This window comes from Hypanus sabinus, chromosome 9, assembly GCF_030144855.1.
Source record: "Hypanus sabinus isolate sHypSab1 chromosome 9, sHypSab1.hap1, whole genome shotgun sequence".
Taxonomy (NCBI): domain Eukaryota; kingdom Metazoa; phylum Chordata; class Chondrichthyes; order Myliobatiformes; family Dasyatidae; genus Hypanus; species Hypanus sabinus.
In genome coordinates this window covers 40,804,018-40,822,687 of record NC_082714.1, presented here as the reverse complement: position 1 = coordinate 40,822,687, position 18,670 = coordinate 40,804,018, and the positions used below count along the sequence as shown (strand labels likewise).

The 18,670-nt window shown below is 43.2% G+C and overlaps 1 protein-coding gene across 1 annotated transcript in view; it reads left to right on the top strand.

Moving 5' to 3' along the window:
* slc29a4a (solute carrier family 29 member 4a) overlaps positions 1-18,670 on the top strand; it is an 81,396-nt gene that overhangs the window by 30,849 nt on the left and 31,877 nt on the right. The window contains exons 3-6 of the mRNA XM_059979535.1: positions 11,674-11,802; positions 13,248-13,361; positions 14,633-14,761; positions 18,541-18,615. Of these exons, the coding sequence (XP_059835518.1) occupies positions 11,674-11,802; positions 13,248-13,361; positions 14,633-14,761; positions 18,541-18,615 (447 nt within the window). The remainder of the gene's footprint in view (positions 1-11,673; positions 11,803-13,247; positions 13,362-14,632; positions 14,762-18,540; positions 18,616-18,670) is intronic.

Genomic DNA, 18,670 nt, shown 5'->3' with positions numbered 1-18,670 from the left:
AGAATGTGCAGATTTTCTCTTTTTGTCGTATACCTGGGGCTTGACTTCTATTTGTTTATCTGACGGGTCACCAGTCTCTGTAGAGTGAATGTGCCTCTCTTGCTCATCACACTCCCCACCAAGACTCCAATTCAGCTTCTAAACATTACGATGCTTTTTTCTTCCATGTGCCATTGAATTACTGTATTGAGCAGGATTATTGATCAGATAGGGTAGGATAAACCCTATCACAGGAGCTGGGCAGTTCACAGTTTGGGGTTAATATAATAATAAAACTATGGATTGTTAAAACACCCATCAGGGTGGCATGTTCTGATTAGTAACTCCAAAACATAAAACTAATTGAATGAAAACACAGAGGGGTCATGAATGACAAGCAAGAGAAAATCTGCAGATGCTGGAAATCCGAGCAACTCACACAAAATCCTGGAGGAGCTCAGCAGGCCAGGCAACATCTATGGAAAAAAGAACAGTCAATGTTTTGGGCTGAAATGTCAGCTGTACTTTTTTCCATAGGAGGGGGTGGGGGGTGCGCGCGCATGCATATGTGTGCGTGTGTGTGTGTGTGTGTGTGTGTGTGTGTGTGTGTGTGTGTGTGTGTGCGTGTGTGTGTGCGTGTGTGTGTGTGTGTGTGTGTGTGTGTGTGTGTGTGTGTGTGTGTGTGTGTGTGTGTGTGTGTACACATATGTACTTCTTACTGAGTTTGCTAGTTTGCTATGTCATGGCTCGACCGAGTGCCCAGCGGTATAATTGGGCAGGCAGGCTGGGCTCATCAGCCTTGGCTGGGCGCCAGCCTAGGAAACAGACAACTCCGATTCCAGACCCCGGCAGGTGGGACTCATTGGCCTTGCCAGACAGTCTGTCTAGGAGAAGGAAAACTCCAATACCCAACCTACAGCCTTGCAGTTATCGCAGCTTGCTGTGCCATTGTGGAACGTCCCTCGACCTGAAGGTTGGAATCAGTCCATGAACACTGATCCTCACTATAAACCTACACAGGCAGGTGGGAAGAAAAGTCCTACAGCGATGGAGAAGGGGAGAAATGACAGGTGTTAGATGAAACTGGGAGTCGCAGTCTCAATTCTGCATGCAGGCGGCTCAGACCCAGGGGTCTCTGTCTGTTAACCTGAGGCAACAACAGCCTTCGGCAGGCTCTGAGTGACCCAGCAGCCCCTCCTCAGGGATAGACTGCCTGTTCCTGATGGAGACGGACCTAGAAAAGGTTGCCCAAAAAAATCCTTCCTCACCACCACCTGGTTTGTTCACCGTGCCCAATGGGCATCTTACTCAAGCGGTACGAAAAAGGAAAATAAATCAAACAACGTCAATATATCTCAACATCATATGCTGGAATGTACACACAATGCAGGACTCTACAGAAGTGACTGACCCCATAGATGCTCAGCGCTTGTGACACGAGAACAAGCTTGGTGGACAATATCATTGCTGCTATAAGCAAAGTACATTTTGAAGATCAAGGGTCTTTAATAGAGCGTGGTGCAGACTACACTCACTTAGGTCAGGCAGAGGCAGCAACAAGAACAGATTCTTTGGGCTGGCCTTGGTGATCAAAAACACCATCGTCAATAAGCTTCAAAGCCTACTGATCCGACACTCAGATCAATTTATGTCCCTGCAACTCCCGCTGCAAGACAACCAATTAGTCACCCTTGTAAACATCTACGCCCTGACACTGCAAGCAGACCCTGCTGTCAAAGTGATGTTCTATTGGGAGCTGAAGTCCTTCCTATTGGAAACATGTAAGGCAGACAAGATCATCGTCCAGGCAACTTCAATGCCAGGGTGGGTAGAGATGGCAAGGTATGGCTGGGAATCTTCTGTCATCATGGTGTCAGAAACTGCAACGACAATAGGAGGATGCTCCTGGAGCTCAGCACAGAATTAGATCTGGTTAGAACTTTTGTACCCTGGGGAAAATAAACACTCAGGACTAAAAATACTTTTTTAGATCTTTAATTCCTTTATCCATTTTAGGTGTTTTAATGCAGAAAGAGGGTATCAAAATAAAAACAACAAAATGAATTTTAAAAAAGAAATATGGTTCCTGCTGTTATAATCTCAGTTTAGTATTGGTCCACACCCTTGCATCAACTAGTTACGAATGCAGGACAAAAATAAACAAAATACACAAAACCAATATGGTAGTGGCAATTCTTAAAAAAAAAAATACAATACAAACAACATTAGAATCCCACCAACCCTGTACCTTATACAGAACATCAAAAATATAAATAAATGCACCTCATCTTAACTAAGATGTATACTCACTTTGCCACACATGTGCTTAACTTCCAGACACGTACAGGCTAGATCCTGAAACGAATTCTCCTCACTCACGCTACTAGGCCGATAAGGAACTTCACACAACCGTGCTATCCAGCGCCGATACCTTACTTGCGAAAATCTAAAGCATCTGCATGTAAAACATTGCAAATTACCAATATTCTAGATTTACAAACGAGTATGAAGGAATAATATTATCAAATATTATTGACCCATCCTCACCATATGATCAGTATTCAATGTTCTTTCTAGAACGTGGCAACCCTTCTTTCTACTCCGCACATGCATAATGATGTCACCATTTTCTCTTAAAGGCACAGGCTGCTATTTTAGCATTACCAGGGTGAATACACAAGTGCACTTTAACAATAAAAAATTCAACAGTCACTTGGCACATTACAAATTTGCTGTTTTAACAGAAAGCCAGATTCAAGATGACCTGAAGACACGCTCGATATGAACACTGGCACCTCCTGGACTACATCCTGGAGCTCCAAAAGGATGTGTCAGATGTTCTACACACCAGGGTCATGCCGAACGCAGACTATTATACGGATCACATGCTCGTCAGGGCAAAAGTCAGACTGGCTATCAAGCCAGCAATAAGGAAAAGGGGACCAGGGTTGAAGAGACTCCAGGTGGATAAGCTCTTTGGCTTTCGAGATGTAATCCAGATAAAGCTAAGGGAGAAACTGGACAGCAAAGGCACCCCAAATGCAGACTCCAACACAGGACAGCAATGGAAGCACCTGAAGACTGCCATCCAGGATGTGGCTGTCGAGGTAGTTAGGTACTCTTCAAGAAGAAACAGACTAAAACAGCCGAGCCAGTGTCCAATTCCATTTTAATCAATTTGCTCTTCTCTTCTGATCTAAGCAATGTCACTTATCTGTTGTTAATTTCCATATTGTACATCTCAAGGCTACTCAGTCCTGTGTCACACTCATCATTATCAGATTTTTCATCAACAACATGCGGATTAGTGCTCTATTTGAAACTACAACTTGACTTTTTTTTCTTTTTTTCCCTTCCCTGTGCAGTCCATTTATTTTTGTCTGCCCTTTGTATGAGTCCTACTTTGTTGCATTTTCTGCAGGTTTCATCTTTAAACCTGCTGTGGTCTGGTGTAAGTGAACATCTGCCACAATGGTAACACAGTTTGTTCAGCCAGGCAGGTCTCGGTTTAAATGTTGCAATTTTGTCATTGCTCACTTTTATTTCTGTCTGAAACTCTCTGACTGAGATTTCCATTGATACAGTTATTTCAACTGCTCTTTTAAATGTGACATATGCTTTAGTTAATGGCTGTTTTTGAGTGCTTTCTTGTTACATTCTACAAACTAAATGATCTCTCAGTGCGTCATTAAGCCCATTACTGATCTGATAATGCTCAGACAATCTCGTCAATTCAGCCACAAACACTAAAATGGACTCCCCTTCCTTTTAATTCTGCTTTGAGTCCTAAAGCATTCTGCAATCGACAATGGTTTTGGTTCTAAGTGTTCCTGCGTTACTGTCATGATATCAGCAAAGCTTATTTCGGCTGGTTTGGTTGGAGCAGTCGAACTTCCAAGCAAACTGTATGCTCTTCCACCCAATATAATCAGCAAAACTGGCACTCACTTCTCATTGGTTATTTCATTTCCTTCAATGTACTGCTTAATTTGCTCTGTATACAAAATCCAGTTATTTCTTGTACAACCAAACACATCTATCTTTCAGATGTAGTCAGCCATTTCTGCTTGTTTTAAATCTATAATCATTATCATCTGGTATTCACTGTTTATGAACACATGATTTTTGTTCATTTTCTCCTTTTCCAAAGAACATGTGCTGCTATGAAAAAAATGTGTTGGCTTTTTTCCAACTTGAACATCTCACTGCACTTGAACAGGTTAGCAGTTGTCTCAGGTTTGTTAAAAACATTTTTGGTGCCTCTGTTATGTTTTGGAATTCCAAAAGATAATAGTAATTGAAAGGAAACATGAAGCCAGGAATGCACGTCTTTGTTTTGTTTTTACTTTAGCGAGGCACACACGCCTAGCGCCCTGGTTCATATCTTTACTGTTATACTGTATGAATTTCATTTAGCAGCTCTGCAGGAGCAGTTGTTCTGCTTTCAGTCTGTTAGGGTTATTGTTGAAGATGAGGGATGGTGTGGAATGTGTGTCATCCAATTAGTGGGAGGTGTTTCTTGGTGAGGGACAATAAGGTTGGTCTAGGGCTTTTGTTCGAGAGGAGATGAAGAGGGAAGACACTGAGGAGAACCATTTGTAGCATACGATCTGGTGGGAGACCCATTTGGTGGAGATGGATTGCGAGCAACGTTCGGAAGGTGGTGTGGGCTTTCACACGGACCGAGGGCTCAGCGCGCGAGTGATAGAGAAGTTCAAGATGAGCTCCAACTTGGGCACATTTGAATGTTTAATTGTAATGGGCACTTTTCTTTTTGATATTCTTTACTAACCCTTCAGTTAAGATTGATAAATACAATTCCTTTAATCATATGCAGTGTACTGTCTGTTATTTCATGGCATGAAATGGTAGCGAATGACAGTGTCCACACAAACAGGGGTTTGGGGGGGGGGGGAAGCTCGTGCCTCAATCTCTGGGGTGGAGATTGTCTTCCCTAGGCTTACGCAGCTGAGGAAACCCCAGTGTTTCACATGTATGACATGGTCATTCTGTGACTTACTCCATTCAAGTTTTTTACATATAACCCATAGTTAATCATTTAAATGAACAAGAATGTTTAATCAAACAATATATTTACAATATTGCTCAAATAATAATGAAATATTAAATACACAGCATGAGAAATCTTCCATTTTTATTTGGCTTACATGTGCATCTTTACTGCATTAAAACTGTGTTGCAAAAGTGAAATGGGCATTCTGCTATCCAGAGTTTTTAATGAGAGTGAATTTTCAGGGCGGCCATGTTAGTATTCCACCTACCTTGCAAGCAACGTTTACAACTGAACTGTGTGTCTTGATTCCTTCGCTAGTTCTCAGTCTGTTCCAGATTAGTTCAGTGTTGCTCCATCGCACTTTTGCTGCACCATTCTCCTTCTCCTTGATTTTCAACTGCTTCAGTAAAAGGCCTGAAGCTCATGGCCCAGAAGTTCGATTGCAGAGCACATTCTGTAGTGGGACACAATTTCAAAATCAACAGTTGAATGTGATGTGGACTTTGCAGCATGCAGACAGCATTGACTGTGTACAGGCGGTGCCTGAGAAGGTGCTGTGTGGACAACAGCAGTGTCAACTGTCTTGCAAAAATACACTGTGTATACTTAATGAAAGAACAAGGCAGAAAAGCAGACGAAAATCAGAAAATGTCCAAGAGTAGAGCTTACATGACCGCTGTGGCAGAGTCTGTTCAGAAGAAACCCAGATAGAGTAAAAGACCAGACCTCTAGTCATTATTAATGTGAAGCTTCTGTTCTTTTTCATGGGGTGAAATCTTGGTTCATTCAGTCTATTGGGATGTGTACTCCTGGGTGGCGGGGTGGAGATATGTCTCTACCAAAGGAGGTGTAAGGCGCTCCTTCCTTCTGCTAGCCTGCAGGTCACCCTTGGGTAAGGTATAGCACCTAATTAGCCCCCCGATCAGAGTTACGTGAAGCCATGGGAGCAGGTGGTGGATGGTGGTTTGAGCAGTTGGCGCATATCACAAGTCCCGGTTATGCGACCACTGATTGCAGTCTAGACAGTCTCTGAAGAGTGGGGTCACCCGTCTTGTAAAGACGCTGCCCAGAAGAAGGCATTGGCAAACCACTTCTGTAGAAAAAATCTGCCAGAAACTGTCATGGTCATGTGATCGCCTACGTCCTAACACGGCACACAATGAGTGAATGAACCCCTACTCTACTCTACAATGCCTAATCTCACAAGACTTGCCTTCCCCTCTTCAACAGTGTTTTGCCCAAGAAGTGACTTTGCTCAGATTAGTTTGCAGTTAACATACAACTCCTAAAATTACACCTCGTTGCCGCATGGAGTTCTACAAATAGCCCATTAATTGTGCTGCTTGAACAAAAGAGTTGGGCTCAGCTGTTGCTCATTCTGATAGAAGACCTGCAGCATTGGGACAAACAGGCCCAGTCCTCCAACAGCACCACTTTATGCATTTTTAAGTGGGATTGAAATTCCAGGTCCAGATACTTCAATCTTTATTTCTATATTTCTTTAAGCCAGCGCGCCCATCTTCCCCAGGCAATGTGCTTCGGTGTATCCTTCTCCAATATTATTAGGGTCACTGAAGGGCTGCAGACAGGCTTTCTGAGAATATGATTTAAATGGATTGTGTCTGCTGTGCTGGCGTTTTCAAAATCACTCTTACGGAGCCATATTATATTCACGCAGTTCTTCTATCAGGATAAGTTGTGCGGCAGCTGAGCCCAATTTTTGTTCAATTATACTTGCCAGCGGAGGTCACTGTTTGTTTCTTTCATTCTACTGAGCCTGAGAGTTTCCTGAAAACAAAATGGATAAGGATCAGTTGTGGGACCTTCTTAACTGTGTGCTTGCTGCTGCTCCATATGGTGCATTTAGCTACAAAGCCACAGGCATTTTGGGGCCTAGGGTGACATTAGAGGCATATTTTTCCTTCCCTACCAGATGGTGGTCAGATCGCAACCTGGCCTAGATGTTAATGAAATGTTCCTTTTATTAATCTTTTAAACTTTATTTAAAGGGCACCCTCAGAATGGAGCCCAGCAGCTCCCCTGTGATCACTCGATTCAGCACATTCTACTCTTCGCTTCTTGCTGACCTTTCTGAATTATTGACTTGATTCACTGCTGCTACGAGGGAGGCCAATGCTTCAGTTAACTGTCTATTTGATGGACAGAAGCCCTAGTTCTCCAGCAGTGAATTGTCTGAGAGCTTTCTCAGCAGTCAGTCAATAGCACTGCATTATTCCATTAGGCTCAGGATAAAAGGTTGGAATCTGCTTCTAAAACCACTATCTCATATAGTTCTATTTTATTTTCTATATAGTAAACAGCATTCACAAATGCTATGCATTCTAGTGCAAACTACCTAATGACTGAGGCATTGAACATTTAATTATATACATCCCTGTAAGAATGGAGCTCAATTTGATTGTCCCCAAAAACAAGCTCAGGACTCATGACCCTCAAGTAATTAACTTCCACTGAATGTAGTGAGTCTATCAACTTTGTGCTGTCTACTCTAATCCAAGATTAGAGCCGCACTGGATCAGTTGTTCATTGGCTGACTTTTCAGCAGGCTACCAGTAACATGTCGCGGAGCCCGCACCCATTGCCTGCTGCCCCTACCTCTTCTCTTGTGTGCTGAGCTCAACCAGTCCCCATTTGTCCTCAGCCACTGCAATCTGCAGTAGGATGGTACCTGGGTTCTCTCAGAGGTTCTCCTCTATGGCCATCTGCAGCCACTAAGAGACAGCTGTCTGCCACTGGTGGATGGGAAAACAAGGTCATGATATGTGGAGGTCCAGATCGAAGTCCAAAGATCGGCTAGACGTCCCTTTGAGGCCTGATGGCCAAAACCCTAAGTCTGTGAATTTTTGCAAGTCTGCTCAGGAAGTTGGGGCCCAGTGTCTGTGAGTCCATAAGTCTGCAGGAGGATGGAGGCTGAAGTCAACTTGCCCTGGCGTTAGAGGATTCTGTATGTGCTTTGGACGTGAGGGAAGAACGGGTCTTGATTCATTATTAGTACTTTGTTGCTTGGTGTGTTCTGTTTTGCTGTCTTCTATCTTGTTCTGCCAAGCTTTGTAGACTCGCTATGCCAGAATGTGTGACCACATGTGTGGGCTGCGCCCAGCACACCCTTGGGTGTGTTGATCGTTAATGCCAAGGGCACCTTTCTCTGTGTGTTTTGACGCACATGTTATAACTCTGAATCGGAATCGGAAACGATCACCTCAGATTTAAACCAAGCAGAAAAGGCAATGTCTAATTTGCCACTTCCTTCACCACTGCCACCTCAGCATCCACTCACACCGTGACTGCTGGCAAGGTCTTTGCTCTCAGGAGAGTGAGATCGGACCGTACACTGCAAGCACCACAAAACCTAAAGCAAACTGCTACCGAGCTGGAAATCTCTAACAAAAACAGCAATTGCTCAAAACGCGCTGCAGGTCAGGCAGCGATTGTGGAGAGAGGAACCAAGGTAATGTCTCGGGTTAGTGACTTGACATTTGAAAGCTGCCGAACGCGTCATTAACGTGGAGTATTAGCCAAGTGTTCACCGACCTGTTAGACAATTCCCGTATTTATGTTCTTCCCAAACCTTGGCACCAATTCTGCGGCAGGGCTCTTCCAGGACTGCTCGGGGCACTGAGGCAATGTAGTAGAACAACAGTGTTTACTATCACTAGAATTTTGTGTGCATGCTGCTCACATGTGTATGGGATGTGCAGTAGAAACGTCAGCTGCGTTGCAGGTCATGAGCTGTGGTGACTGCAGTGTAGCTGGTACAGAAAACGGTTGCAAAGCGGGGGCATTATAGCTTCTAGTGGTTTACTGCCGATCAAACTACCAAAGCCATTGGATTTGGACACAAGTCAGCTGGACATTGAAGGGGTGCACACAGCAGAGCCAACACGCATTGCTTGTGAAGTGACGTGTGCAAGTAATGGCAGTCTGTGGTATGAGGAAGCCTTCAGACCTTACATGATTATATAATCTCTTCAACCATCATCCCCTGGGAAACGAAAATAAAATATATTTGGCTCTCTCTGAACAGGGAACATTAGTGACTTCCTTGGACACCAATGGGCAGCTGACTATAAATCAGTTCCAGCCTGGGAGAGCTCAAGTATTTTAAAGTTCATGAGTAAGGTGATTTTAGAAGCTCCTACCAATGAGGTCCTAGCCCTGCTCTAAGCTTTCAGTGGAAACTGTCATAGACCTCAGATAACGGTGGGAATGCCCTTTTGAAAGAATGACTTCTCAAAAGACTATTCCTTGCTAGGTTCAAATTGGAAAATTACACCTTGAACAGTTTTTGGTCTTTCTTCCACTGACACAAGGAACTAAGCCCTTTGTAATAACCGTTCAACTTATCACTGATGGAACACTTGCGAATGGAAAATTGATGCAGTAAATATTGTAAAATTGTGTAATATATTTTATACAGTGAAAGCCAGAAGATGAATGTGCATTATTATATATTTTTAAGAAAACATGAAAAATGTCATTTAGATTGACCACCCTAAGCAGATTTGACTTTCTCTCCTTTTTCCAGTAGCCTGTTCTCCTTTGCATTCCCTCTGCCACTTCTTCAAACGTGTTATATTTTAAAGTGAATGGCTCACCCGTGGGACAACCAGTTTGTTCATAGGCCTCTCGTTAGCAAAACTTTCAAGCTCCTGTGTTCTTTCACAACTTCAACAAGCTGGAAAGGAATTAATGCTTAAATCAGCAACAGAAAGATAAAAACACAGCCACCAATCTATTTATAAATCCTTAGAAAAAGATCTGTGGGTGAATTCTTCCTGCAGGTGTAGCCAACCATATGCCTTCAACAGAATGGGAAATGCTTGCTCTGTATAGTTCCAGAGAGCATTCAATGACAATATGCCAACACCTTCAGCAACATGGCATCTGGCACAATTCATTTCATTAATTTGCACGTTAGCCTGGATACAATTTAAGAGTTCTTGTAGCATCCAAATAATGGTCAACCTTTACTCTTTCTTGAGTTTTGATTAAGATGAATACCCATTTCTTGGCTTGAAAGTCTCAAGGAAGATTCTCGAGTGCTAGCAGGGTTGACAGGGCATATGTAGTGGTGCAGGGCCTCCTCAGGCAGTGTACCACTAGATTCTGTAGGATCCCATCCTATAATCTATCACTCAAATGGAACCAGCGCACAGCTGTGATTCTACATGACTCTGTGAGTACTGAATGCAATAGCTTAGTATCATTTGCAGCAGATTGATGAAAATCCCTGAGTTTCACTTCATGACAAAATATTGATTAGCCATCGACTCCTTGTGGGTTGGAATTTTATCAGCTGTGTCACAATAATAGGAATTTATTTGTTTATGTCTTGCCTCCCATGTCCTTTGAAATTTAGCTGGCTGCTGTGTGGCTGGCTGGCTGTTGTCACAGATGGATGCCAGACCGTCTGGAATTCTCACCTTCACCAACCGCGACAACGTGGGGTGTGGTGCTGGGAGGTTTGTAGTTTACCTCAACAGTGGTGATGGAAGTGCAGCACTTTGCACAGAGCTACAATAGCTCACTAGTCTGCACAGCGTAGAGAATTCAGAGGCTTCAGAACATGTTCTCAGCTGGTGGCATAGAAGCACCACATTCTGAGGCTTTCAAATGGGAAACTTAGTTCACACTTATTTTAAGCAACTTGCCGGAAAAGTAATTTACCCCACCCGCTTCCAGGTTAGATCATTTCCAGGCCAAACAGCAATTGTTAGTAAATTTGTCCATTGCTTTCGCAAATGAATCACTCCGGTGCAGCAAGTCACACTGAACAGTCGATCAGCCAGTCCACTGACTGGGCTCAGGCACAAAGGAGAGCACTGTGCACAGGTCCATAGACAGTCCCACACCACTACAGCAGCTACTACCACCACTATACTGTGATTGCCCTGGGGAATGTTCTCTAAGTGCCGACTCTGTTCCCAGCAGTCACTATGGCAATGATTTGTGTGGTGGAAGCTCTGTGAGCAGTACATGATGGAAATCAGACTTGAATGGGGGTGTAGAGTGCCATTGTGCTGAACTTTATTGATTTTTATAAAGTTGTGCAGATTTCTTGGGGAGCTCTAACTGTGTGTAAGCACATTTTGAACAGTCCAATGGAGGATAGAAACCCATTTCTCGGCTTGGAAATCTCAAGGGAAATTCTCTAGTGCCGGCTGGATGATAGGACTTTCACTGTAATGTGAGGCACCTTCAGAGAGTGCAGCACCAGACTCACTGTATGACTTTCTGCTTAAGTGACCCATCACCATTCGGTGATGTGCTCCCTGCTAACTCAGCTTCCCACTTAGAACGTGGAACTTGCTCTAACTAATAACACTGAAATGAATCTCTCATCCAGCCTGCCTCTTCAGGCTGCGACTGCTGCATCTATGGAAGAATGTCCCAGGAACTAGTTTGCCGATCTGCACAGATCTGGAAGATCCCAGAACAATCCTGGTCTGATTTAAGTGGATCATTTAATTCCACTAGTTGCCCACTAGCCAACTACCAAATTCCTACCAGTCCAAATCAGGGTGAAAGAGTGTGAAGATTGTGCAGAGAATAATGTCCATATTTACAGTTGACAACCCCCGATGCCCCAGCCTTAATCTTTAAAGACTAGAGTTTGCATTGTGTTTTAATTACTTTTTATTGTTGTCTTTACTACACAGATGTTGAGTCACATCCCAAGGATAGCTATCACAGCATCTACTTTGCAATGCTTCTGGCTGGAGTTGGATTCCTACTGCCTTACAACAGCTTCATCACGGATGTAGATTATCTACACCAAAAGTATCCAGGTACAGCTCTTACGAGGGAATGGGTGAAACATTAAGATGATTAGCGCAATTATCCCTAGGTGTAAAGTCACCAGATATCAGGAAGGCAGATGTTTGGATCTCGTTTGATCTCAGCCAGTGGATTTCCAATAACATCATTCCTAAGGATTCCTGCTCTAGTATCTCCTGTGGAAATTGGGGGTACAGATTTATGGGTGGGGATAAAGGAAGGATGGTCTGTCCCTATGCACCTTTAAAAACACTATTGAAGCTGCAGAAGCAAACAGTGAAATTAACTGCATGCGTAGAAGCATGTGAAAGATTGAAACCTCTTAAAAGCCTCTTAAAACAGCCAGAAATGGCCAGTTGTTGCAGCTATATACCCATTTGCATTGAGCTAACTCCGGGTTATGTGGAGCTACCATTAGTCCAGAGTTTATTAAGTAACTCCTGTCATTACATTCTGTTGCTTTACTCTGTGAAATCTAATATTGCTGCCTCTTCTGCTGTGGGTCCCCACAATAATGACCAATTATTTTTATTGCTTAATATTTTTTTTAGCATTTTGTAAGTGATTTCAAAGCATCTTAGTATGTATATTTTACAAACTTAAATTAATTACATCATGTTTAAGAAGTTAAATTTCTTGACAGGGGGTGAAGTTCCACCTCCAGCTTTGTCTTCTATCAAAGCTGTTGAGGTGTTCTAGGCTGGATCCTCGAACCTACTCTGGTGAAGGTGTACCCACACTTGAGGCCTTGTGCCTAGCCTCTCTTGTCTCAGCCAGACACCACTAGCCTCCATGGGCTCAGTCAAGTACACACCTATACCAGGTTAACGCAAGAGGTCAGGGGAGCTTGGGCAGTAGTTAATGTGACACCCCAGATCCTGCAAATGGCTCATTTAATAGACTAGTTTTAATTAAAGACACTCATGGTGTAATGTTTTTGATGACAGGGAGAAATAAACATCTCTCTCTCTCTCTCTCTTTCTCTGCCTTTCTTCTTTACTCTCTTTGAAATCTTAGTCTTTATTTTTCTCCGTTTAATCCAAATTATCAAAAGTTTTTCTGAAGTATTATGAATAATTAAGTTTCCACACAAGGGAAATTCCGCAGTTGCTGCCTGTGATTTTTGTTTTTGGGACATTTATTTTGGAGTTACAGCACAGAATAGGCCCTTCCGGTCCTTGGAGGCATGCCACCAGCAAACAACCGATTTAATCCAAGCCTAATCAATTTACAACATCCAATTAACCTTTAGATCGTAGGAGGAAACTGGAGCACCTGGAGGAAACCCATGCTATCCTGGGGAGGGCATACAAACTCCTTACAGACAACATTGGAATTGAACTCTGAACCCTGACGCCCCGAGCTGTAGTAGCATCATACTAACCGCTAAGCTTTGTGATGCCCTGAGCTGCAGATGGACATTTTACAACCGCAATGCATATTTTTTGTCTTGCAGGAACATCCATTGTATTTGACATGAGTCTCACCTACATCCTTGTTGCTCTGATCGCTGTGATTTTGAACAATGCATTGGTGGAGCTACTCAGTTTGCATACCCGCATTACTGTTGGTAAGTGCAGGGGTTTAAAGAACATCACAGCCTGTCAAGGATAACAAACACTAAGTGTACTGCTGATGCTGTGGTCAAATCAACACACACAAACAAGCTGGATGAACTCAGCAGGTTGGGCAGCATCCATTGAAAGGAGCAGTCTTTGGGTCTTGGCCCAAAATGTTGACTGCTCCTTTCAACGGATGCTGTCCGAGCTGCTGAGTTCATCCAGCTTGTTTGTCTGTCAAGGATAAGTTGTTTCTTATGTCTTAAACTAGAATGCAGAGGTTTGTAAGATACACTGAATAACTAACCCAGACAATGAAGAAATTACTATTAAATGGTTAATTGACACACTTTATATTAACCCCTTCCTAAGTCATTTAAGTAAAGCTGCTGGGTAGAACAGAGAGTTTATAGGTGTAGATAAGTTCAAAGCTTTCTGGGCTAATGTGCCTTTGTGCCTTTAGCTTGCTGCATAACAGAGTAATTCTGTGATACTCTCTCAGCCAGATTGATTGGCCTTGAAATTGCAAAATACTTTGTTGTTTTGAGGAGCTGCGTTTGATGGCAATGCAATGCTGAAGCACAAACATTTTTAGAGTTTTAATGATATTGGTCCCAATAATTTTTTTAAATTACCTATATCCACTTCCCATCCCTTTGAAGATGTCCCATAACAGTACAATGACAATGAACTGTTAACAGTACAATGATTTATGTATAGGTTCAGCTATATATGGTAGTAATTTTTTGCACAAAGCTAGATTCCATATACATCAATGTGACAATTACATCAATGTGCAGTGCTCCAGTTGGACTGAACCTCAGGAAATGACTTCACCATATGCATCCCAGGCCTGGAAATTGCTTCAGAATGTTAGAATGCCCAAATAGAACCATAAGTAGGCCATTATAACATAGGCCTATTGTATATGGTCCAACATTCAACAACACTTTCTTGTATTAGCCCCATAACCTTTAATATCCTAAGTATCAAAAATTTTTTGAATACAAGCTGGTTCTCCAGAACCTTTGGGCTTAATTTATCTTCTGATGTCAGATCCAGTATTCCAAGAATCAACGTTGTGAACCTCTGTCCCTTTCCCTCCGTTGCCCTTGTATCCTTGCTTGGGTAGGAACCGGAGCAGGCAGAATGCTGTCATCAGCTCATGCTACGGAAGCCAATAATAAAGCTAGAAACAGCTCTGAGTGGTATTCTGTCAAGCTGCTGTTGTCCTTACAGAACTCTAGCTTAATCAGAGCTTCAATTGTCTTGTTGATGACAGGTTACCTGTTTGCTTTGGGCCCTCTTATGTTCGTGAGCGTCTTTGATGTTTGGCTGGAACTGTTCACTATACAGCAGGCATATGGCATCAACTTGGCAGCAGTGGGCATTGTTGCTTTTGGCTGTACAGGTAAGCATTCCTTCCAGCCCTTGTTTGAGAGTCATACACAACATTTCTTCATCATCCTTCCCATGCATGGAAAAATTCTCCTTTTTTCTCTTTCAAACTCTTCCTCCACCCTCCTCTGCATCCTGACCTTCTCTTCCCCAATCATTATGGCCATTCATCACCAAGGCATTGTTCCTCCTCTCCTGGCCTTAGCAGAGAAGCAATGGGCACTGTACAATAACTCACCAAGGTTAAAACCACATGGAAATATTTCTTGCAGTATTATTCCTCTTTCTTTCCTTTATTTATGAGTGCTTTCATTTCAGTTTTGGCTGAGACATCATGGTTTATGTGCGTGGGCGGCTCTGTGCTTGTCAATCATCGTAACCTTTACAATGTTGTGACAAAGAGATATGATATTGTCAAAGTAATTGTTGTCACCAATAATAAAATAACTAAAATAACGGGGCCCTGAACACACGTAGTACTATTCTCAAGCATACCTTTTACTTATTTGTGCACAAGGAGAACAGCATAGACCCCTGTCACCCACACTGTTCTCTAGTCCGAACAGAAAACTGCTATTTTTATACAGAGTTGGCTTGTCAGTTACGGATACTAATTACTGTAAATTGTTCATGTTTAATTACTCGCGGCATCAATGGCTGTTCACAATAGAGATATTAAAGTCAATTGAAACTTTAAGCAGACAGTTGATGATATTTTGAAATTAGCAAAGACAATAGAGTCTTAGTTTTTGGGTACCTTTCATATCCTTTTGTTATCGCATCTGTCTCTGGCACCCCATGGTGTGTTGTCTTTTAGGAAGCCACTTCAGGAAAGGTCTCACTACAGAGACTTTACTCATTTGGCTTGAGTACTTACAGCTGCGGTTATCTGTAGCAAGAAGAGGTTTCTTGTGCGGTTTCACCTCGTTTGACTAAAACTGCCCCAGGTTATCACTGCCTTCACTACAACTTGCACAATATTTGTGCTGTACAATTCATGCGCCACTAAACAAACCTCCGACAACCTTGCACGAGAGAGTTTTGTTCATCAGGGACATCATTGTGGAAAAATGGAAAAATTAGAAGAAGAACAGATCAATGGCTGGACAACATTGATCTGTATTTCTACTTGTACTCAGTGCCAAGAACAGAAGCTGAGGGGCAAGGCAAAAGATGTGTGGTGGGGTCACAACTCAGCTGTCAGAAGATCTTTTATTGGATTCTTGGAAGCAGAGAGGCAGATGAGCAGATGTGTCAACAGGAAAATGAGGGAGACAGAGTAACCTTTTTACCTACCAACACTAACCACATTCATCCATATAGGGACCATTTCCCTTCATGCCTTGCCTTTTTAAGTATCAGTCTAATATCTCGAAAACACAGTAAATGCATCTGGTTCCATCATCTCCTCAGTTATCAACCATTAACTGTATATTAAGCACTCCTCAGATACTCTTTAAGACTTCTTCCTATTAAACCTGTGCCTTCTAATTTTTAAAATTGAAATTTTTGATATTCCAAAGAATGCAGTTTGTTAGGTTATTTGTCACCAGTGAGAACTAGGGTTTCGGGAGAGTTGAGGGGACTGTATGGAGAATAAAATGGGGTGGGTATAGGATTAGTGTAAATTGGTGCTTAATGCTCTCAGTGACATTATAAGAACAAAAAAGAGGCTGCAGATACCATAAACCTGAGACAAAAAATGGAAAATGCTGAAATCAGGTAAAGCATCATTAGTGGAAAGAGAAACAGAGTTAGCGTTCCAGGCCCGAGAACCTTTGTCAGAATTGGAAAGTGAGAAAACCAATCGGAAGAGAGAGTAAGTGATAGGCTTGGGTGGGACAAGAGGACAAGAGATCTCTTATAGGGTGATACTGAAGGAGATAGAGTCAGATTTATGTTTTCTTACCTGTCGGTCATGTCCGACGATGATAAGAAACCTGCGCGGGAGCGTTTTTAAAGTGGAAAAGCCATTGCGCTCTCTCGACCGCAGAAGTCTGGGACCAATGGTACAAATAGTGTGTTGCTAATCTCAGAGCTTTGGGACATGCACAGAGAAAAAAGCAGAGCCAACATTACAGAAATATCCAGTTCTGGGAGAGGCAGAAGAAAAATGAACAATCTGAAGATGAAGTATTTGAGATTGAGTCCAAAAGGCTGCAATGCATCCATAAACAAGATGTGGTGTTTTTCAATAGGTTTCAATAGGTACATTTAATGTCAGAGAAATGTATACAATATACATCCTGAAATTCTTTTTCTTCGCAAAGTTTTTCCTCAGCCTTGCATTGGGTCTGATCATAGCAGTGAAGAGGACACAGATACGTTGGTGTGAGGGGAAATAAAGTGGCAGACTACTGGAAACTACGAATGCTGGCTGGAACCAATCTGTGTTTGCTTTCTCCATTGTAAGGGAGATCACATTGTGAATATGCTATCACCTTTTGATTTGAGTTTAAATTCTCCCCTGAGTATCCCAGATTAGGTGAGAGATTTGGGCTGCATTTCTAATCTTCCATATGTGGTGCTTTGGAACCCAGTCTGTAGGATATAGAAGACTGGCTGGAGTAGCTCTTTCTCTATTTAATCCACTGCCCCAGCAAGAAGCACCCCAGCACTGACAACTCGGCTTGTGAGCAAACAGGTTACTTTGTTTGGCAACTAATGTTATATATTTATGTTTTATATATATATATATATCAGGATGAGGCCCTTCATTAAGGACAAAGGAGATGTCTTCCTTTTTTAAAGAAAGGGGCTTCCCTTCATCCACTATCAACTCTGCCCTCCATCGCATCTCCTGTATTTCACACACCTCTGTCCTCACCCCATCCCCCTGCCAGCCCACCAGGGATAGAGTCCCCCTGGTCCTCACCTATCACCCTACCAGCCTACAGATCCAGCGTATAATCCTCCGTAACTTCCGCCACCTCCTACAGGATCCCACCACCAGACACATCTTCCCCTCCCCCCCACTCTTGGCTTTCCGCAGGGATCGCTCCCTACGCAACTCCCTTGTCCATTCATCCCCCCCCCATCCCTCCCCACCGACCTCCCTCTGGGCACTTATCCCTGCAAACGGAAGAAGTGCTACACCTGTCCCCACAATTCTTCCCTCACCACCACCCTAGGCCCCAGACAGTCCTTTCAGGTGAGGCACCACTTCACCTGCGAGTCAACTGGGGTGATATACTGTATCCAGTACTCCCGATGTGGCCATTTATACATTGGGGAGACCCGCCACAGACTGGGAGACCGTTTCGCCAAACACTGGCGCTCAGTCCTCCAGCAGTGGCGGGATCTCCCTGTAGCCACACACTTCAATTCCACAGACCACTCCCATTCCGATATGGAGCAATATCTTATCTCCCACCTAGGTAGCCTCCTACCTGCCGGCATGAACAGTCAACTCACAGACCTCCGTTGATATCCCTGCAACCCCCCCCCCCCCTTACCCCAGCTCTATCTATAATTTTAGTCTGGTTCTCTTTCTCTCTTTTCCCCCTCACTATAATCTCCCCCCAGCCCTACCTTTCTTTCTCTTTTATTTCCCATAATTCCCCACCTTCCCCCTAGCCCATTTCCCTCCAGCCTATCACTTCCCAGCTCTCTACTTCATTCCTCCCCCCACTTCTTATCCCCCCTCGACCATCCCATGTTACTTCACTCCTGATGAAGGGTTTCAGCCCGAAACGTCGTCACTTCCTCCTCCCATAGATGCTGTCTGGCCTGCTGAGTTCTGCCAACATTTTGTGTTTTTAATGTTATATGTTTCCTTTCTTTTGCATGAAGTGCAGCAATCGAGTTTCTATGGCTACACGGGGATGCTACCCAAACGATACACCCAAGGGGTGATGACTGGTGAAAGTGAGTAGAAGTGAAATCTCCTGTTTTCAGTTTTGAAAGGGACCCCCACCATTTG